The sequence below is a fragment of the Venturia canescens genome, chromosome 1 (genome assembly GCF_019457755.1).
Source record: "Venturia canescens isolate UGA chromosome 1, ASM1945775v1, whole genome shotgun sequence".
NCBI classification, from domain to species: Eukaryota; Metazoa; Arthropoda; class Insecta; order Hymenoptera; family Ichneumonidae; genus Venturia; species Venturia canescens.
This window is the reverse complement of record NC_057421.1, coordinates 37,382,188-37,403,339: the sequence shown is the minus strand read 5'-3', so window position 1 is coordinate 37,403,339 and position 21,152 is coordinate 37,382,188. Positions and strand designations below refer to the sequence as shown.

The window sequence follows — 21,152 nt, the reverse complement described above, 5'->3', positions numbered from 1 at the left end:
AAAAAACTTCGTGGAAAGAAGGCTCTAGCTCAATTTTAAAAGATAGTGCAAGCCATTTTTGTGTTTTTTTTTTTTCAAGATATTATAAACAAAAGCAGTTTTACCGTAGAAAATCATAACGTGTAAAAAAATCATATCAGTGAAAAAATATTCGCCATTGAAATGAACAGTGAAATGCAACATGATTTATATTATCAATTTTCTCCGAAGACCCTAATTTTTGTATAAAATTGAAAAAAAAAAACATAAAAATACCACCTTTTAAAATTGAGCTACAGGGCCTTTCTTTTCACGAGGTTTTTTCTTTCACCATACATGAACTGTTGAAAGATGGTAAATGACAAAAAAATCGCCATTTTTTGGGACACCTTACCTTACAGCTGTAGTACATAACCACTACGGTGTAGCGACGAATTACAGCGCGAGGTAACTGACCTGTTTCGATTGTTAATTTTTCGGTAGTCTATTGAAAACGTTCGTGTTGTGATATATAATATTATACCGTTTTTATTCTTCGTACAATCTGCCGTCGTGATCGAACTCTTTTTTTTTATTGACTGGTATCATTGAAATCGGAGGGGAAAGCCTGTTTGTGCTTTCGAACGAATAATTAAAAAAAAATATTGTTGCGGAGCTTCAAGCAGTTTCTAGGATTTATTCTAGCTTCTGGTTATTCTTCGGTCGGCAATAGCAAACCCGTCGACAATTGTGTTTACATCGTCGGATCGGCTCAAGAAAGGGACTACTTCAGCAGCAAGTGGTGTCCTCTATAGAACCTACCGAATACTTCAAAAAGCGTCATGACATAAAAAAAAATGGCCGAATAATACATAAATCCTGTCTGTATCACTTAGGAATTTCGTAGTATTTTTCACTCCTGTGAGGTCATATTTTACCCAGGTGAGACGTCAAATCGTTTTTTATAGTATCAAATGTTAGTTAACTATACATCGAATGAAATTTTTGAGTTGTTTGTTAAATTGTAAAGTATTGAAAATGTCAATACACTCGAAATATTGACCGTTGCCGGAACACAGATTGGCGCGTAAACATTCCAAAGCGCGTTATGAACGGTACTATTCACTTGTATATTTCCGATAGGTGTACACGATTCACGTAGAACATTAAGAGGGCTACAGAAAAGTGAAAAAAATTATATTATCTCAAAATTTCGGTCACTCAAGAAATCATTTAATATTCCTAGTTGAAGTCTTCCATAAGTAACCCCTTTGATTTTGTAATTTGGCTTTTTTTTTTTTTTTTATAAAATTTTACCGTTGCAGTTCATACAATCTAAAATTTCTCATTGTTAATTTATGAAACGATAAAATCGATGGGATATCATTTTTTTCGAATACTTTTAGCTTATTCGTACAACTGTCCGATATAAAGTAACCAACTACACCAAAACATAGGCTGTGCATCCGAGTGCACATTAGCTAGATGCAAAATAATGATAAATTAAACCCCGGCATGATAAAATAGATGTAATAAATGTGAAGAGATAAAAAAAGATAAGAAAAAGTAAAATATTTTCATCGTGAATTGTTCAAATGTTATGGTTATCGGAGTGACCACGCGTCGAGTCCCTTGTTTAAGTAATCTTTGAATAATCTCATTGTCTTTTAAAACGGTGGTTTATTTTTTTAACGAATTTTATCCATGAAGATTTTTTTTTCCCTTTATCGTCAATCAATCGTGTCAACTATGAAAACCGAATGAGAAAATTTTCCGTGACTAATTATGTTGTGATTTGAAAGATGTTTGTCAGGTGAGGTTAACGCTCCTTGCGGAATACCAAAAATGATGCATCGAAGGGGAGGAAAGAGAATCCGGATGGACGATCCAGTCCCTCCGGAGTTTGAAGCACCAATGACACCGATGACGCCCGTCAATGACAATGCCGCTGTTGACAGTCAGGAATCTTATACCGCTTATTCGTCGTACAATCAAGCACCTCAAACTCCGGTGCACAATCCAACACCTGATCATTATTCTTCCGAGAGTTACAGTTCCCCAGGAACTTTGCAACAACCTTATCAGGAGAGTGCGTCGATGAACGACTCGTTAACTCAATTCGAGCAACCAGCAACTCCGGCCGGACCAGCGAACATGAGAATCACTAGAAACACGAGAGCAAGATTACGCGGAGGAACGATTCAACAACCAAAGTACAAAGAGATTGATACCGATTTCCCACCGGTTGCCCCGTCTCGAGGAAGGGGAGCTGGAGGAGGAGGCGGCGGGGGTGCCGGTGGTCGTGGCAGAGGTCGACGAGCCATAAATCCAAATAGTTCCGAGGACGAAGCGAGTCTCTACTACGTTATTCGGAACAACCGTTCTTCTTTAACGAATATCGTGGACGATTGGATCGAAAAGTACAAAATCAATCGAGAAAATGCACTTCTTATGTTGATGCAATTCTTCATAAATGGTAGCGGCTGCAAAGGTCGGATCACACCCGAGATGCAAGGTAATATGGAACATGTAGCCATCATACGTCGCATGACTGAAGAATTCGACGAGGAGAGTGGCGAATACCCTCTCATTATGACCGGGCAACAGTGGAAAAAGTTTCGGGCAAACTTTTGCGAATTTGTACAAATTCTCGTACGACAATGCCAGTACGCAATAATTTACGATCAATTTCTCATGGACAACGTCATATCCTTGTTGACCGGTCTCTCAGATTCTCAGGTACGAGCATTTAGACACACGGCTACACTCGCCGCTATGAAACTCATGACTGCATTGGTGGACGTTGCTTTGACGGTATCGATTAACCTTGATAATACCCAGCGTCAATACGAAGCGGAAAGACAAAAAGCTCGGGAAAAACGAGCCGCTGATCGTCTCGAATCTCTCATGTCTAAGAGAAAAGAACTCGAAGAAAATATGGACGAGATAAAAAACATGCTGACATACATGTTTAAATCCGTATTCGTTCATCGTTACAGAGACACACTTCCGGAAATACGGGCAATATGTATGGCCGAAATAGGGGTGTGGATGAAAAAATTTCACCAAAATTTCCTCGACGATTCGTACCTCAAGTACATAGGTTGGACGCTCCACGACAAAGTCGGTGAGGTTAGGCTCAAGTGTCTCCAAGCATTGCAACCACTTTACGCTTCTGAAGAGCTCAAAGCTAAGCTCGAGCTCTTCACGAGTAAATTTAAAGATCGAATCGTTGCGATGACTCTCGACAAAGAATACGACGTTGCGGTCCAAGCGGTTAAACTCGTCATATCGATACTGAAGCACCATCGGGACATCCTCACCGACAAAGATTGCGAACACGTTTACGAACTCGTTTACTCGTCGCATCGTGCAGTCGCACAGGCCGCCGGTGAGTTTTTGAACGAACGTCTCTTTACGCAGGACGAACAATCAGTCGCGGGTGTAAAGACGAAAAGGGGTAAAAAAAGATTACCGAATACACCTTTGATACGGGATCTCGTTCTCTTCTTTATCGAGTCCGAGCTGCACGAGCACGGTGCTTATCTCGTTGATTCTCTCATCGAAACAAACCAAATGATGAAAGATTGGGAATGCATGACGGATCTTTTGCTGGAAGAGGCCGGACCGGAGGAGGAAGCGCTCGACAATCAAAAGGAGACGTCTCTCATTGAGCTAATGGTGTGTTGTATAAAACAAGCCGCGACCGGTGAAGCGCCGGTTGGACGAGGACCAACGAGGAAAATTCTCTCGGTTAAAGAGCAGAAGCAGGTGCAAGACGACAAGCAACGCTTGACCGAGCATTTTATCCAAACTTTGCCCCTTCTATTGGACAAATACCGAGCCGATCCTGAAAAGTTGGCAAACTTGCTCGCTGTCCCGCAGTATTTTGATCTCGAGATATACACGAAATCCCGACAGGAACAAAATTTGGATTCGTTGCTGAGCAAGATCCACGGCATTGTGGAGAAAATGCACGACGCCGAGGTGCTCGACACGGCCGCGAAAACCCTCGAGTACATGTGCACCGATGGACAAGCGATATTCACCCGTTGTGACGTTGCACGCTCGACCCTCATCGATTGGATAGTCAACAGATACAAAGAAGCCATCGACGATTATCGTACCGTAATCGACGGGGCCGATGTACCCGACGAAGATGAGATATTCAACGTTGTACAGTCCCTCAAAAAAGTATCTATTTTTTACGGCTCCCACAATTTAAATCCTTGGAATATTTGGACCTCTTTGTACAAGGATATCGAGGATGCGAAGGATCCGTCAAGAGGATTTCCCAACGAGGCAATAAAATATTGCATGAGCGCTTGTTTCTTCTCGATTCTTTGGGGCCAAAATAATTTGATCGAAGCCGGTGACACGGGGGCGCGAGGCGAAGAAGAAGCCCGACAGTTGCGGGAACGTTTGCTTTCTTTCATGGATTCGATGAGATACTTCGTTGTTGGGGACAGCACCGGGGTACCAGCACCGGCTATACTCCGCGAGGAAGCTTACAACACTATATGCGATTTACTGGTCGTATTTTGCAATCAACTCAACAGTCTCTCCAATCCATTGCTTCATCAACTCGTTTACGAACCTGATTTACAAATGCAATCGATGCTCAATCGCTTCATTCAGGAATACGTATTTTCCGAGGAAGAAGATGACGAGCATGATGAACACTCGAAAATCGAGGAGCTTCACAAACGACGCAATTTTCTCGCTGGTTATTGTAAACTCATAGTTTATAATATGATTCCTACGAAAGCGGCGGCTGACGTGTTCAAGCATTACGTTAAATATTATAACGATTACGGAGATATTATAAAAACGACACTCGGCAAAGCGCGCGATATCAACAAAACTAACTGCGCTCTCACCATGCAACAAAGCTTGAATATTCTTTACAACGAGATCGTCGCTGAAAAAGGAAAAGTCAATCGGAACAGTGAAGAATTCACGGCTATCAAAGAACTCGCTAAACGATTCGCCCTCTCGTTTGGTCTCGATGCCGTTAAGAATCGCGAAGCCATTACCGCCCTCCATCGAGCCGGTGTTTTATTCGCCATCACACCGCCGGACGGTGTTGAACTAGATCCTACTGGTCCACCACCGAACTTGCCTTTCCTCGAGATACTCGCCGAATTTACCAACAAACTTCTCAAGCAGGACAAGCGCGTTGTGTGAGTGTCATTTTTATTTTTCTTTCGAAAGCACGAAAAAAACTTGACAAAAAAAACGTTCAACTCTCTGAATTTTTACTTTATTCAATCGCAAATTTTGTCTCGATTCGATTATTAACGATGGTAAGCATCAATTAACTATTTTTCATGCAAATTGATGTTTTATGTATTTCGAAAAAGTCCCGTTAATTCGAAAATTTCATGAAACTTCCATGATAACCACCTCCTCTGGCTTCATCCGTTTCTCAGAATAATTCTTTTTTTTTTGTGTTCCCCCTCAAGTCTCAACTTTTTGGACAAAAGACTACAAGCCGGTATGCCGTCCTCACGGGGCGAAGATTGGCAGCCACTTTTGCTCTACAGGAATAGTTTGCTTCACGGTGAGACGGACCAGGTACCGATAACGAGTAAACGAGCGTATACACGTCGTAAAAAGGATCACGCGGCAGGTAAACAAAGCAGAAAAAGATACAAAGAAATACTGAATTTTTAACTGATAAGAAGAAAAAAACGAAAACTCTAACTTTTGACATTTGCAGAAGAAGAGGAGGTGGACGAAGCAGACGAAATATCCGATCACGAATTTATGGGGTGAGTTTAGTACGATAAAATTTCGTTATTTGTAAAAGTAAATGGTCATAAAAAAAAAAGAAAATTGGCTTTTTTCTTTCACTTTCATTTCTACCAGTCAATGATTTTGCTTAACTGCTTTCCTCTGACTTCTTTGTTTATTTTTTTCATTTTTTTTTTTTCGTTTATTTTATTTTGTCTGCTTTTTCAGTATCTACTAACCGCTCTTTATCGCCAATTCGTTCACCAATTCGTCAACGTCATTCGCCCACGCTCATCCTTAATCTGCTTTGAATGCGCGCAGTCCTTTCGCAAAATTCATCCCATCGGTGCCCCCGACGCCGACAGGCAGTGCTTATGGTCGTGGCTCTCCCCGAACGATATTTTTTATTCACGAAAAATGAGACATTGAGAATGAGAATGAGTCTCAGGCGTGTGGGTGCGTAGTGTGCGAGAGTGCGTGTGTTAAATTTGAGTCTCGAGTATTGCGCGCGGGCATCGGTACGCTTCGAATCATATTGACAATAATTTTATTATTCACGGAGGGAACGGTAAAGGGCTTTGAAAAGATGAATAAAAATAAAATGAAAAACAAAAGAAAAACATTCTCTTAGCGGGTTTGCTACCTATGTAATTTTGCAGGGCAGGGGCACACATTCTGAACAGATGAGAGCGAGTGAACTACACGACAAAGCTAAAGAGCCCTCCTCTACCCGGTGCCGCGTCCTAAGCAGCCTGTGTAGACTTTCAAACGAAATTCTATCGTAGCGTAATATCGAGATCTCGAAGGAATTTCGTCCATTTCCATTCGGCCGTACCGTTTTTAATTAAGAAAACGAATGAGACAAAAAATAAACAAAACAAAGTGATAACCTCAAGACGCTCAATTTCCGTGCCTACGAGAAGAGCGATTAGATCTTATATCATTGTATTTTATATTTATAGCAAACAATACAAATTGGTTACACAATCGAAAAATAAGATATTAATGTCGCAATTGATTACGAAACGATAAGTTCCAATTTCCTGAGTATCCTCTCTATATATCCTGCCTTTATTTATTCTTATACCGTTCGTAGTAGTATTTTTTTTTTTTTTTTTTTTTTTTTCAAATATATTGTGTTATTAGTTGGCACTGAGTCTTGGGTCTTTGACATTTTTGCCATTTTTATCTGTTTATTTTAGCAAACAAAAGAAGAAGAGAGGTCCGAAGAAGAATTCGTGAGTATTATTGATCTCGAGTGTATGCGCGAGTGTGTGTACAGTGCGTTTCTGTTTCTGTGCATTTGCGAGTGTGGGTGCTTTGTGTAAATGTTTTCTGGCAATATTGTTTGTCGGATTTTATGTATGAATTGAATGGGGGAGAGAAAGAGAGAGAGAGAGAGAGACACACACACAGAAACGCATATTCTTGGCAGACTACCAGTTACCAAAGTCAATTATCCACGAGGATCAAGAGCTTCTGGCTTTTACGACAGCAATAACGATATCACACTGACACCGGGATCACCCGCTCCCACCATCGAAGATTCGTCCCAAAGTCCCTCTCACGATATCGACAACAGACTCAAATCCATGCAGATTCATTCGCGATCGTAAGTATCCTTCTTCTGCTTTATTTACATGCCTCAATCTTAACGTCTATCGCAGGTAAAATCCCATTTTTATATTTTCCATGGTCTTGAATGTTGACAGATTTTTCATGGAATGAAACATTGACAGTAATTGCAAATTACATCATTCCGTTTATTCAAGAATGATTTATAACTAGATTTTTACCCGCCTTAATGTTAATATTACTGCCCTTCACTAAGCTTTACTTTTCGAATGGAAATCATTAGATTTTCCTATTTTTTGTTTTTTATTTGAAAAATATATCCTTCATGTTTGAAACTATGCTTGATGACGATGAAAACGCTTTCATAGAATTCTGCTATGCATTTAGTTGTTTAGGAAATACTGAAACTCATCAGATTATCATCATTTATCGACGCATTTATACTTAACAAAAATGTAAAAATATTGAATAGCTAATCTATCTAAATGTTTGAGTCCAATTGTAATGAAACGTTCATTTGTTGGGTTTTCAAGTCGGATGCTCCCTCCCTTGTTTTATTGTTTTTTTTTATTGTGTCGATTGAAAAGATTATTCATTGCATATGATTAAACAACATGATGGAATTCGGTATTTGCAACAAATACCTTAGACCTTCGATGAATTCCAATTCGAATGGAGAATTCATTCGAAAGAGGTTACACGCAGCGAGACGAAGAATTTTGACCATTCTAACGTGGTCGAAAGGCACATTTTCCATTGAAAAAAATTATTTTTTTTTCAACCTTCGATCATATCAATTTTTTTTCATTAAATATGCTCGACGTTACATAGTGAAATGGTTGATTGCAAAATGCGTCTTTGCTGAAACGTAGATCGTGTACTATTATACTTTTTGTTGTCGTATAAAAAGCTACATGTGTTTTGCAACTCCCTTTGTTGAATTATTTTCATTATAGTCAGCCCATTTTCCGGTAAAACTGTAACATTTTTTTATTGTATTTCTGAAAGCTTTCAAGCTCGATAATTCAGTCATGAGAAATGAAAAATGTTACATTCTGAATACAGTCGTAGTTAAAACTCTGCTTGCTAATAAACAATGTTCGGAAAACTATCAAATTTAGAAACGTATATTATAGATCGTTTTCATTGAGAAATATCCTCAATTTTGTGGCTTTGACCGAATGCACTTGTAATTCTTTGACATTCTTTTTTTTTGGTACTTTTTTATTGATGAGGTCGGCTCTAGATATTCTTGCTCTGTAAAATTCCAACACGCCTCGAGAATACTAGTAAATTACGCAAAGGAATCGTACGAAAGAAAATATTGCCTTTCTAATTCGTGTAAACTCGACACATTTTTCATCAACGAAAGACGAAATTTCTGATATGCGATTAAACCAACACCAACAAACACGTGCACACTCCATCATTCGTACGATTATGGTTTTGTACAGATTTTGCACATATCGAGGAATTAGAGCAGCTTTTCTATACTATAGCTTTGTGAAATTGATCTCGCATCTAAAAAGAAAAAAATCTTCATTATAAAAACTGAAAGCTTTAAACAACCGCAGTATAAAATAATCCAACAGGCTCTGTTTACGATGCAGCTATTTATTTATCTCGTACGCCTATTTATTTTTTTACGAATCTCTCTTTTCTCAGACGAAGGAGTCAGGATCAATCGCAGGAACCAAGAGAATTAAGGAGAACAGCAAGAAACTCTGGGCGTTACATCGAAGGACAGTATATGGTGAGTTTGAACAGTATGAATACATTATCTTCCATTTCGAATCATTGCCTAATTTGATGAATCACTTTATTCGACATCCAATTTCCCAAATGTATTATTAAAGAAGAGTGAAATTTTGATGAGTTATTAATTATCGTGTTTAGTTTTTATACGAGGTTTAATTTGTTAATATATTCAGATTCTATTTTATGAATTTAATTTTCTCATAAAAAGTGAGGAAAGATTCATGGTCTCGAAGAGTCTTGAAGAATGTTGATTGACCACGTTTGAATTTTAATTAAATAACAAACATTTTTCTCTATATTGTTGCAGGAATCCGATTCTGAGTGAGTGAAAAGAATATTCGTTTTCATGTCAGACTCGTGCAATCAATCTCGCTACTACGGCCAAATGTGCATTTAAGAGTTGGCGATAACGCGATTTTCTGAGGGACTGAAGATTATCAAGTACGGCGATGTTATGTTACGTTCTCTATTTAACGAGAAGATTATATATTATTATAATTCCTCAAGCCCACTACGTCCCACCATGGAAAATGGAAAAATTCGTTTCGGTATTTTGATAATACTAGATGACAGAAAAACAAAGTATTATCGTTTGTTATTACTATAGTATTTAATGGTTTTATAATAATAATATTAATAAAATTTTTGCCAAATATACTAGGAATGTTGAAAATAGTACATTTTTTATTTTTTACTTTGTTCAATTTCGCTCCGTTGTATTTTCAGTCCCTTGTGGACGAGTTCTTTCTTTCATATATGAACAATTTAATTACGCTCAGTACGCTGTTTTCTGAAAATGTTGCTCAACCGTCTGCCTTTCGGCGTGCCAACCGTATTCTAAAGAAGAAAAAAAAAACGTTCCATTTAAGGACGTGTGTTGCGAGTTATCAGCGAAGCATTTTATCTCGACTTACCTCATCCTGTCTCTTAGACATAGATGTGCCAAAGAGATTTTTCAGTCCTCTCGGAGTAGCTGTCGTTCGCCTTTCAACATTACGTTCCTTTAATATCCTGCTGTTTGGACTTTTGAGCTCGTTCCCCTGTGGTCAATAAATGCATGATTTTTTACATACCATGCGTTGTAAATACTCTATGAAAAATCAACGCAGTTCCCGAACCAGTTTCTAACTTACAGTAATATACCGAGTCTAAAAATTTCATGAAAATTCTAATCTAAGGATTCAATGTCCATTCGTTAATGGATGAGATTGTCGAGAAATGGATTCATACATCTGGGATCTATGCGATTTTTTATTCTTCAAAGTAAAATCGCATCCTTGCGAAAAATCTTACGCACTTTCAATAATTTAAAAAAACAAAACATTCATTATTTCCTTCATAGTGGGAAAGATTTTAATTTAAATGTGAATACCAAAAAAGTAAAATGTGAAAAATTTGAATGCGAGCGATATTTGATCTAACGACTACCCCACCCTGAAGCAATGAGGAGTTTGCAAAATGTGCGAGTTTCTATTCGTTGTTCTACGGTACTTGTGGTCGTAATTTCGTAGTTGTGGCAACAGTTGAGGATTGCTCAAAACAAACATTTTACTTTCTTACAACCACACAACTGATACAAAAAGAAATAGATACAGGCATTCTCTCACCTGCAACGATAGTCTACCACCGTTCTTGCTTGGCGTTGGAGGACCAGGTCTCTTGTATGAAGTCTACGAACGAAGGAGAAGACGGAAACAGACATGCAAAACTCACGTTACACAACCAGAACAAAAATACACGTGGTAAATCATGCGAATAATTAGAAGAAAAAAAATTGTTTCTTCGATGGAAACGATACCTGAGTCCGGTCTTTCTTTTTTGGTTTTTGTCCCGGTAGAAGACTCTGACTGAGACTATCATTGAACACGTCATCGCCCGCTACACCATTCTACAAAATACAAAATGAGGGATCCATAGTAGACGTAAAACTGGAGACGTAAAACACCACACCCAGGACATTGTGATTTACGGGCTTTTTATGGGAAACAGGAAGAACGAATTTCACAATTACTTTTCGTTCCCATACCTTAATATCATCTTCGAGCAGCGCAATTGGTTGTAAATTCGTTTCGACCGCGTACGATGATTTTAAATGAGGCCTGCACATCGAGTTTCTCATACGAAGTTCTGACAAACGATCAAAGTCCGGGCCTTTTGGTGCACAACGACCTTCCTTCAAGTCCGCTAAGATCGGTCAAAACATCACGTCCAATTGAATCAATTAAATTTAAAATCATCTCTTCAGCGGATGAGTATATGATTACTTTAATATTGGGCATACTTGTTTCTTGTTGATAAAAAAAAAAAATACTAATTTGAAGAAAAAAAGTAATTACTTTTCCACATAAAAGTACGTTCACTAGATAATAATTTTCTCGTATTTCATATCACATTGAAACCCATAAATAATGCTCAATCGTCGTATTGGTATTAAAAAAATGTCAACGACAAAAATGATTCTGACGTAATCATTGCACAAAAGAAAAAATAATTAAAAGATCTTAAAACTAGAGACTTTGAGCTTCAAAGTGCTGCTTCTTCACTTCGGACGTGACGATATGAGTTTCAATTAGTTGCAACAAACCCAAGTAAACGCTGTCAAAAACTTCGCCTTCTTCGTCTTCGGCTCTGAAAGCATTCCCCATTGCCTGAATACTTTTAACGCTGTGTCTCCTGTGTGTTGAGAACGTTGTAGTTTCCTCTTCGATGACTTCGACAGCCCCATAGCCAACTCGACTCGAAGAGTCTTTGGGTAATCGATCAATCGTAAATTCTCGTCTGTCCAAACTACGAATGAACGATGTTTTTTTTTATCAATTCATTTAGCTCCACGTATCAACAGAATTAGGAATAAATTCATTACTTTAAAACAACAACGTATAATTACCTCGCAGTCTTTTGACGATTATGGACAACTTGTTCTTTGTATTCAGCGGTTATTTCCTGATTGTGTTTTAGTTCTCTCAAACGTTGCACTTGTTGAAGTGCTACTTGTTTTTCCTGTGTCTCGGCGAGCAATTTTTCACCTACTTCCCAGTAACGAGAGCTTAGATCACTTATGTGAGCCTTGTATTTAGCTATATCTTCGGCGTATTTCCGACACTGCTGTTCCGTCTGAATTTTCAACGATTCTATTTTTTCATTCAAAATTTTTTCTTGCTCTTGGTTTAATTTTGCAATTTGCTCGTTGTATGCCGTTTTCTGCAAAGACAAATCAATTTATATTACAGGTGGTGAAGCAAAAAAGCTTCGAATGGTACAATTAGTGAAAGAATTGGTGAAAAGAATATTTCAATAATTATCGGAGTTGAAATAAAAGTCTAATAGTAGTTGACCGTTATTTATGGAGAGCGATGCTTTAAAATGAACTATTGTTGCCAACTCGATTAAATTAAGTGAGAAAAAATTTGAAATTCAATGTTTAAATTGAACCTCGTTGTCATTACCATTTTCTGCTTGATTTTCTCGAGTTTTTGCCCATATTCGTTGTGGAGTGTTTCAACGTCTGCTTTCTCGTTGACTCTTTTGGCCAACTCAACTTTTTCTTCTTCTAATTTATCGATCAACGCACGCAGTTTCTCGAGTTCACCGATTAACTCGGACTTAACTTTTTTACTGTCGTTTCTCAAATCCTCCATATTTTTCTCCATCTTCGCATTACGTGCCCTCGCAGCATCGAATTTATCTTTTATATCTTTTTTCTCTTTCGATATCTTTTCCAATTCCGCCCGAAGTTTTTTCTCGTTTTCTGAGGCCTCGTTTAGCAATCCTGATTTCAATTTCGTATCGTACGTCTTAAGATTCTCCGAGAATTCATCCATTTTTTCGACTAGAACCGTCAGCCCCTGCTTCATGAGCTCACCCCGTTGCATCTCTTCGGACAGAATCGTTTCACGAGAACTTTCTAGCTCAGTCTCCGACGAACAAAATATTCGATGAAGAGATTCGAACAAGCTCTTTGAATTACACGTGTGACGCTCATTAAAACCAAAGAGAGAACTCTCGATTTCATTGCGTTGATTTATCAAATTTTTCAGTTCTTCGCAGTTTAAATTGCCGGTGGTTATAAAATTTTCAGCTTCAATAGTCAGCAGTTTCCATCTATTAATCAAGTGCACTAGTTCTTTTTCGACTTCATCTCTCTCGGAGGCAACCTTCATTAATAATTCTTGTAAATTCTTGTCCCGTTCGGTCAAGAGTGACACACGTTGATCACGTTTCTCAAGTTCGGTTTCCACACCCTTCAAAAGTTCGTTGAGCTCGAATTTTTGTTTTTCCACCTCATCGCATAATATTCTTGCAGATTCCTTCTCCGAGCTCGCGTGCTCTTTCAGAGTCTCGTTAGCTTCGCTGAGTATCGACACGACTCTTTGTATGGCATTTGTATCCTCGACGAATGCTGATAGGAGGTCTTTAGCATTCTCATTGTTATCGAGAGAAGTTCTCGAACGGGCCAATTCGGGTAAAGTGTTTCTCACCGAGTCCCAAAGAGAATCGAGCTCCGCTTTCAAGACTCGTGATATTTTTTCAATTTCAACTATATTATTATTCACAGTTTCGAGGTTTCGCGTCGTTTCACCGAATTGCTCACGCTCTACCTCTAACAAACTTTCCAGTTTTTTTACTAGCACTGATTTCTCTTTGCCCTCTTCTCTCGCAGTCTTCAATTCTGCTAAAATGTCCTCCACCTTTGCTTCTGCAGCTTCAAGTTTACTTGTTTTTTCTTTCAATGCAATTCTAAACTCGTCCATTTCTTTTTCGAGATTAACGTGCTGGCGTGATTTTTCTTCGAGTGCTTGTATCTGAGCCTCCATCACTTGATCCTGGCTCGTTCGAACTTCTTGAAGATTAACTATAACTTCCTTCATTCTTAGCTCCGTTTCGATTTTTTCTTTGCCGAGTTGTTCCAGTTTTGCTTGAACAACGTTCAACGCTTCTTTCTTCAATTTATCCTCAAGTTCGATCTCCATTCGCAAATTTTCCGCTACGACTAAACGCTTCTCTAAAACAGCGACGGTGTTGTTCGTTTCTTCCATTTTTTCGGTCAAACGTACTTTTTCGAATTTTATACTTTCCAATTGATTTCGCAGAGATTCTATTTCTTCTAATTGCCGTTTCGATTGCTCATTGAAATCTTCGATTTGTTGCTGGAATTTACTGCACTCCTTGTCGTGCGTTTCTTTCATATTTTGTTGATCGTTGCGTGAACTTTCTAGTACTTCGCGCAGCCTCCTAATTTCCTCGGTCATATCGGACTTCAAAGCAGTAAACGATGACAATTCTTGTTCCAAGAGTGTTTTTGCAGATTCCAGATCTTCCAATTGTCCTCGCTGCTTCGCCAGTTCGAGTTGCAATTTTTCTTCGAGATTATTTTTCTCGGCCACAATAGTTTCGACCTGGATTTTACAATCGGTCCATTTCTCTTCAAGATCTTTGTTCAACGCACGCGAGTCCTCCAACTCTTTGCTTATTTCGCCGTTTTTCAACGATTCTTTGGAGAAATTTTCCTGGGATTTCTCAAGTACGTATTTCATCTTTTCTATGTCTTGTTTCATGAGTGAAATCTCGTTAATGGACGATGCCAAATTTGTTTGACCTTCGCTCCACTGACTCCGGACGGTTGTCAGTTCGTTTTTCGTTGACAAAAGTTCACCTTCGAGATTTTCATTAATTGAACGAGAAGCGTCCAACTCCTTTGTTATTGCCTCGTTTTTCAAGGATTCTTTCTCGAATCTTTCCCGAGCTTCTTCGAGTTCTTCCGTCGCCTTTTCGATGTTTCGTTTCAGGAGTGAAATTTCGTTGATGGACGATGCCAGTTCGTTTTTACATTCGTCCCACTGACTCTGAATGCTTGCGAGTTTCTCTTTCTTTGACGACAATTCTTCTTTGAGATTTTCATTCATTGAACGAGAAGGCTCTAACTCTTCTGTTATTTCCTGGTTTTTCAAGGATTCTTTCTCGAATCTTTCCCGAGCTTCTTCGAGTTCTACCGTCGCCTTTTCGATGTTTCGTTTCAGGAGTGAAATTTCGTTGATGGACGATGCCAGTTCGTTTTTACACTCGTCCCACTGAGCCTGAACGCTTGTGATTTGGTTTTTCTTCGTTGACAACTCTTCTTCGAGCTCGCACCTCAGTCTACAAAGTTCGTCCACTCGTTCTTTCAGTTCTCCATTCGAAGTCGTTTCTTTGTACAATTTTTTTTGGCTCTCGTTCAATTCTCCCTTCAGCTCTTCGCATCGATTTTCTAATTCGTTGATGGTGTGGACGGAAATAGACCATTTCTCTTCGAGTTTTTTTATCTCATCGTATAAATTCTTCGATTTTTCACGTTCTGTCGCCATTTGAATCTTCGTATCTTGACTGAGTTCGTATAATTCGGTAACTTTTTGTTCGCTCGCTCTTAATAAATCGACGGTGGTACTTTCACGTTTCGCTGACTCGTTTAGATGCTGACTCAATGAATCCAACGAAGTGCTCTTCTCGTTCAGTTCGTTCTGGAGTTCATTAACTTTTTCTGTTTTTTCCGTCAACGACCGATTGAGATCTTCAATCACTCCCTCGTAGTTCGAGATCTTAGTTTCCAAAGAGATTATTTTTTCTGCGTCCAATTTTGCGGATTCCTTCAACGCAGTATTCGCTGAAATGTTCTCCCTCTTTTCTTCTTCGAGTCTTAGAAGTTCTGTTCTAAAGTCTTTCAATTCTGACTCCATTCCCGTTATTTTAACATTTGCCGTGTCCAGTTGCGCCTCAACTTCTCGCTTGATCACCTCCGTTTCTTCAAGCAAATTTTGGGCCGCAACCAGGTTTGCCTCAAGCTCGCAATATTTTTCATTTCTTTGGAAAATTTTTGCTTCGAGTTCGGAAGACTTCGCAATCTCGACACGCATCGAGTCATTCAATTCGTTGTTTTTCGATTTATAAAATTCTAATTCCTTGTTCAAACAACTTTCGCGTTCTTCTGATTCCCTCAAGAGTATTTCCTTCGATGCCAACAGAGATTCGAGATCTTCGGAGGTTTTCTTCGAACGTGAAATCATCTCTTTCAACGCGTTAGATCCATCTCTCTCTGTTTGTAAAGCTACTTTCAATTCGTCGAGCATCCTTTGCAATTCTTCATTATCTTTTCGGGTTTGATTGACAACCGTTTCGAATTCGGTGATTTTTCTTCCCTCCTGGTTCAAACTTTCCTCCTTCGAATCAAGCAAATTTTTCATATCTTCCAGGTCTTTGTTGGCTTTAACCAACGTTGATTCCAACTCCGTCACCCGAGTTCTTTCATTTTGCAAACAACTTTCCGTCATCTCGAGTTTGTCTACAGTCGACCGAAGAGTCAATTCCAAAATCATTCTCTCCTCGTTAACGAGCGAAAGTCGTTCGTTGCTCCAACTCAAATCCTTTCGTAAATCTTGAGATTCTTTGTTGCAAGCATCCACAACCGATTCCAATTTCTTTACTGAGACTTTCTCATTTTCCAAGGAGACATTTATTTCTCGAAGCTCCTTTCGTTTCTCATTCAACAACGATTCTAAATTATTTTTTTCTTCCGTTGCCAGCGACAGTTGTTCTTCTTTCGTCGACAAAGAACTTCGCACATTTACCAATTCTTTTCGAGTGCCTTCAACGATTGAATTCAATTCGACTGTTTGGGATTTTGCACTTTCTAAAGAAGCTGTTAAATCGTTGACTCTCGAACGCGCGATCTCAAGATCAGATTCCAGTTCATTATTTCGTTCTTGTTCGAGAGTGGTTAATTCTTTTGTTTCCTGCAATTTTTTTTCAAGCTTCGTGAATTTTTCTAACAATTGTGAGCCTTCGAGTTCGAGATGCGTTACTCTAGCGTTGCTCGACGAAAGTTGCTCCTCTCTTTCGTTAAGAGTCTTCTGCATAGAATCCAGTTCCGTCGTTTTTTCGTTAATTAGAATCTCGAGCCTGCGCAATTTTTCACACTCGCGCAGCGAGGTTTCTAGCTTGAGTCCAACCTCGAGCAATTCATTTCTCAACTGAGCCGATTCCTGGCGAGCTTCTTGGAGTTGAAGATCGACGATTGAGCTGAGAGCTTCGTTGCACATGGGTTCCATGTTGAGGCTCTGATCTCCGAGCGATAGCCTCTTCGTTTGTCGAATATGTTCGCGCAATTCTTCGATATTCGTACGTAAACACACAATATCGTTGTTCCTCGTATCTAATTCATAGGCGAGGCTCTCCAGCGTTTTTTCGTATTTTTCTTTTATCGCCTCGGCACAATTTTCGCTCGATGTCAATCGCCTTGAGAGCTCTTCTTTCTCTTCGCATAATTTCTCTATTTCCAATGCAAGTTTTGAATTTCTGGTCTCAAGCTCTTCCGCTTGACGCTGGTAAAACTCCTCGTTGTTATCCAGCATTTTTTTGGACTTCCGACATGATTGCGGTGTCGGCGGTTTCAATCGATCGCTACGCAAATCCCGTAATTCTCGCGTTTTTTCATCGAGTTTTTTTTGTAAATTGACTACTTTTTCCTTTTCAATTCTGATATCTTCGATGAGATCTGCCTTCTCGTATTGTTCAGTTTCCAATTGGGCCCGAAGACACATGAGTTCCCGATTTCTTTCGTTCATGAATCTCTGGCTTCGAGCAGATTTAACAGCCGGTGAATTAAAAAATTCTCTAAGAGGTCGAACTTTTGGAGTTGAGAGCGTTTCGTTTGATACTACGTCATCTTCGAGCTCTTTTAATGCAGCTTCGATGGATTCTTTTGTCAAATTTTTTCCGTACGGTAAAACAACCTCCAAAAATTGTTTTATTCGAACTTGAGTCTCTTGTCTCAAAGCTACGCACATAGGTCGGTGGAACATGGGCTGCTGGGCACATTGCGCAAGTAGTAGAGATGCTATGTACAAATCCTTGTGACTTGATTCGAGACTATCGGTGCACTCGAACTTGGGATATTCCGCTAAATTGAGCAAAAAGTATTCTTAAGTATCGTATACAAGATTTTTCTCAAGTTTATGTGTCCATAGGACAATTTGTTGTAAATGTGTATGAAAAAACTATTTTAACTCTTTTTATTTTGCCTTATAAATGATCAAAAGATCTATAAAACAGAAAAAGTATCAAAATTAGCATTTTTTACAAGTTATACAATTTTTAATGCGTTAAAGCAAGTTAAAGTTTAACTTTTTTAAATCTCTGTACCAAAAGAGACGTCATAATCTATTGGGTTAAACTTTAGACCGCATAAGAATTTGTTGAAAAGATATTGTGAATTTATAGCGATGACAGTTACTGTCACATGTAGTGACTCTGAAATTTGCAACATTGGAGTCCGACGAAATGATCTGAAAAAATCCTTTGATAATTTCAGTAATTCTCCAATTTCGTTCCCTGTAGAATTGCACTTTGTAGTTCTTCAATCTGCACTGATACTTAATTAAAGTATTCCTTTCACAAACCCGAATATTCTACAAAAAATTGATTTTAATTTACAGTAAAGTACAAGTACATGCGAATAGATTGGCAAAATTTCAGGTCAGGTTATCGAACATTTAACGAAGAATTAAAATTACAAAAATCATAAAATTTATACGGGAGCTTACAGAGATTCCATTATCACTACATTTCTATTCAATAATTCATATACCAAATAATTCTAAATTCCTGATACAATTAAACTGTCTCAGATAGAAAAGAATGTAAGGAATCCATTACGACGATAAAAATACAGGGTTATTAAATGTTTAAAAGAGATATCAACTATGAAAGTTGGAAAAATGGCAGAAGCAGAAGCTTTTCCCATGTAACAGTGACTTCTCAGAGGTTAGGAATCAGTCCAAATTTCGAGTGCTCTAGTTTGCGTTACCAAAAAATAGGATCTTGTGAAAGGAATACCTTAAACAAAAAATTGGTGAATTACTGATGTCTTTTTCATTCATTTCGTTGGATTCCAACGCTGCAAACTTCGGTGTCGTCCACATGCATGAATGGGTTAGATATACGAAATGAGATGAAACGAAAATTATTTCAATTACACCGGATAAATTTCAAGATTTGGTCATCTGTTTGAGGTGTTTTTGTGTCATCAATCAAACTTTCATCGTTCGTTCCTCCACACCTACAAAAAAAAAAAGGGACAAAATTCGTGGTAAATTATAGCAGAATTGATGTGCTATAGAAAGAAGAAAAAAATAGATTTTACTCACAAATGGGATACGAGAGTCTTGTAAAATACACCGTCCTGCAAATCTTGTGTACTTTCAACGCTCGATTCAATGATCCCTAGAGAATTGGCCCACTCAATAATCACTTGGCTCCACGAAGTCATGATATAAAATTTAGTTTACACAGTTAGTTTAGTTAAAAGGAAGTTATACTGATTTAAAAAACTCGGAAGCTGAGCGATTTCGATCGAGTCAAATTCAAATGCTCAAACCGTTGAGACGGTTACGGTTGACTTATTTACTGATGCTACGACTGGAGTGTGGAGTGACCGCACTCCGGCCGGCGACAAATACATTTATGTTATGACGTTATTTTTTACACAAAACATTTGAGAGCGCTCTAAATATAAAATAGCATTTATAGAAAAACCACAGTTGTTGAATGTGAGATACAACAATTAGAAAATATTTTTTTAGCAGCAAAATAACTTAAGCTGCTAGCAGTCAAGCAGTCTCCTTTCTTCCTATTCAATCGAACGAACCCTTGGAACGAAGCGTGTGAAAAAAGAAATTTGATTTTCAAAAGGTCGTTGATAATCCAAAATGGGTGTGATTGGTCAAACGTTTCGGGAACTCGGTTTCCATTATCAACTCACTGCGCACACTGAAGTGTGTCAGTTCTAGGGACTCTAGGTCCTAATTATAAATAATTTAATTAATATCAATTAAAATATCAACTCTCGAACGATTTTCTTTCATTCTCAATCTCTCTCAAACGATTAAAAAAAAAATGAAATGTCCACGTCCATTTTTCTAGGAGATAAAAAAAATGGGGGCCAGCTTCACGCCAAAAAATAAAATTGTTTTTACGAAAAAAATAATTACTCTCAAACAATTTTTCTTTTCTCTCACACTCTCTCTAACGATTCTCTAACGATTTACATTTAATAAAAAGTTTGAAATAATCAAATGCGGAGGCCAAGTTCACAGGAGTGGTCGATACAGGATCCCAGATGCCGGGTGGGATCGCCTTCATACTTCACCGAGACCCCACCAAACGAAAGAAAGAAAGAAGAGCAAAATAGAATTAGAGAGAAGATTGTTATCAACCAAAGAGTTAAGATCCATATTTTCGTTCAATATATTAATCAAAACATCTTTGTCTTCAGTTTTTGGGAAAAAAATTTCACTAGGCGAAGTTCAACTCCTTTTATCAATCGATTCGAATCCACCCAAAATCAAATCATTCGAAATAGTTACAATAATTCCCGCTCGGAGCGTTACATTGCAAATTGGCGGCGGATCTTCTTCTTCGGTGGTAGAGATTAGAGAAAGAACCCTGGATTTTGTGGTACTTTTTCAAAATTATTGAAATGTAGCGGCATATTTGAATGTCAAATGTTACTTTGACTAGAAGAGAGATGGCTGCACATTTTGGAGTGAACAGAAACTTCATTTCCATCTGACTGATAGAGGAGTAAAAAATATCAGCCCTCTTGTTTTTACGATTTTTTTACGTGGGCTTACTTTTTCAGATTTCTTTTGAGACAAATGTGTGACTTAGAAAATACAAAAGTGTACGCGTGCAAATTCTGCTACACAGTTTATAAAATTATTATTCATATACATAATTCCAAATCATTGCGCGCTTCATCTTCGAGGACGAATCACGTCGACCCAACGACGCTAATTTTAAGGTGATCTATCAGTCTTAAGGGCGCGAGTAGGTCGATAACTTAAAAGTAGATACACGTTGAAGAGTTATTATACACGTGGTAGTTCTCCAATGAAAAGAGAAATGATTAGTTAATCCCTATTTTTCTCATAATATCAAGCGTGTCCAAGAAAAGGGTAAAGTAATATCGACCCTCCTACTTTTGAACTGATTGGAACCACCTTAAGATATGCATGATGAAGAATTTTGATGTCGTGGCGTGGCGACGACGCCACGGCCGCCACGGCTCACTCGTTGATACCGCACCTATACATCAT

The 21,152-nt window shown here is 38.4% G+C and overlaps 2 protein-coding genes across 8 annotated transcripts; one reads left to right on the top strand and one right to left on the bottom strand.

Annotated features, from left to right (window-relative positions):
• The first annotated feature begins 752 nt into the window (after positions 1-752).
• On the top strand, positions 753-9,684 carry SA (stromal antigen). Of its 5 annotated transcripts, none has more exons than XM_043433800.1 (8): positions 753-900; positions 1,761-5,141; positions 5,424-5,590; positions 5,681-5,732; positions 6,897-6,932; positions 7,190-7,306; positions 8,935-9,022; positions 9,335-9,684. In XM_043433800.1, the coding sequence occupies exons 2-8, from the start codon at positions 1,804-1,806 to the stop codon at positions 9,350-9,352; spliced, it is 3,816 nt and encodes a 1,271-aa protein (XP_043289735.1). In that variant the 5' UTR covers positions 753-900; positions 1,761-1,803; the 3' UTR covers positions 9,353-9,684. The 5 variants fall into 5 exon arrangements, with proteins under 5 accessions (XP_043289735.1, XP_043289734.1, XP_043289736.1 ...); XM_043433799.1 differs by having other exon boundaries at positions 7,130-7,306; XM_043433801.1 differs by lacking the exons at positions 6,897-6,932; positions 7,190-7,306.
• On the bottom strand, positions 8,242-19,709 carry LOC122419344 (early endosome antigen 1-like). 3 transcript variants are annotated; one of them, XM_043433795.1, is made up of 10 exons: positions 19,203-19,709; positions 19,032-19,114; positions 12,474-17,956; positions 11,915-12,228; positions 11,612-11,814; positions 11,054-11,211; positions 10,826-10,915; positions 10,635-10,697; positions 9,942-10,067; positions 8,242-9,864 (listed from the first exon to the last, which is right to left on the bottom strand). In XM_043433795.1, exons 1-10 carry the CDS (start codon positions 19,322-19,324, stop codon positions 9,793-9,795), a joined length of 6,714 nt encoding a protein of 2,237 aa, XP_043289730.1. In that variant the 5' UTR covers positions 19,325-19,709; the 3' UTR covers positions 8,242-9,792. The 3 variants fall into 3 exon arrangements, with proteins under 3 accessions (XP_043289730.1, XP_043289731.1, XP_043289732.1); XM_043433796.1 differs by lacking the exon at positions 10,635-10,697; XM_043433797.1 differs by lacking the exons at positions 10,635-10,697; positions 10,826-10,915.
• Between the last annotated feature and the right edge of the window lie 1,443 nt (positions 19,710-21,152).

Bases quoted from the DNA above. Each gene is read 5' to 3' on its own strand.
- LOC122419344 (XM_043433795.1), bottom strand. From the start codon at position 19,324: ATGACTTCGTGGAGCCAAGTGATTATTGAGTGGGCCAATTCTCTAGGG. The intron at 17,957-19,031 runs GTAATTGAAATA...TGCTCAATTTAG, and splicing joins AATCTTGAAATTTATCCGGT to CGGAATATCCCAAGTTCGAG. The intron at 10,698-10,825 runs GTATCGTTTCCA...CTTCGTTCGTAG, and splicing joins AAAAGAAAGACCGGACTCAG to ACTTCATACAAGAGACCTGG.
- SA (XM_043433799.1), top strand. From the start codon at position 1,804: ATGATGCATCGAAGGGGAGGAAAGAGAATCCGGATGGACGATCCAGTC. The intron at 5,733-6,896 runs GTGAGTTTAGTA...TGTTTATTTTAG, and splicing joins TCCGATCACGAATTTATGGG to CAAACAAAAGAAGAAGAGAG. The intron at 7,307-8,934 runs GTAAGTATCCTT...CTCTTTTCTCAG, and splicing joins ATGCAGATTCATTCGCGATC to ACGAAGGAGTCAGGATCAAT.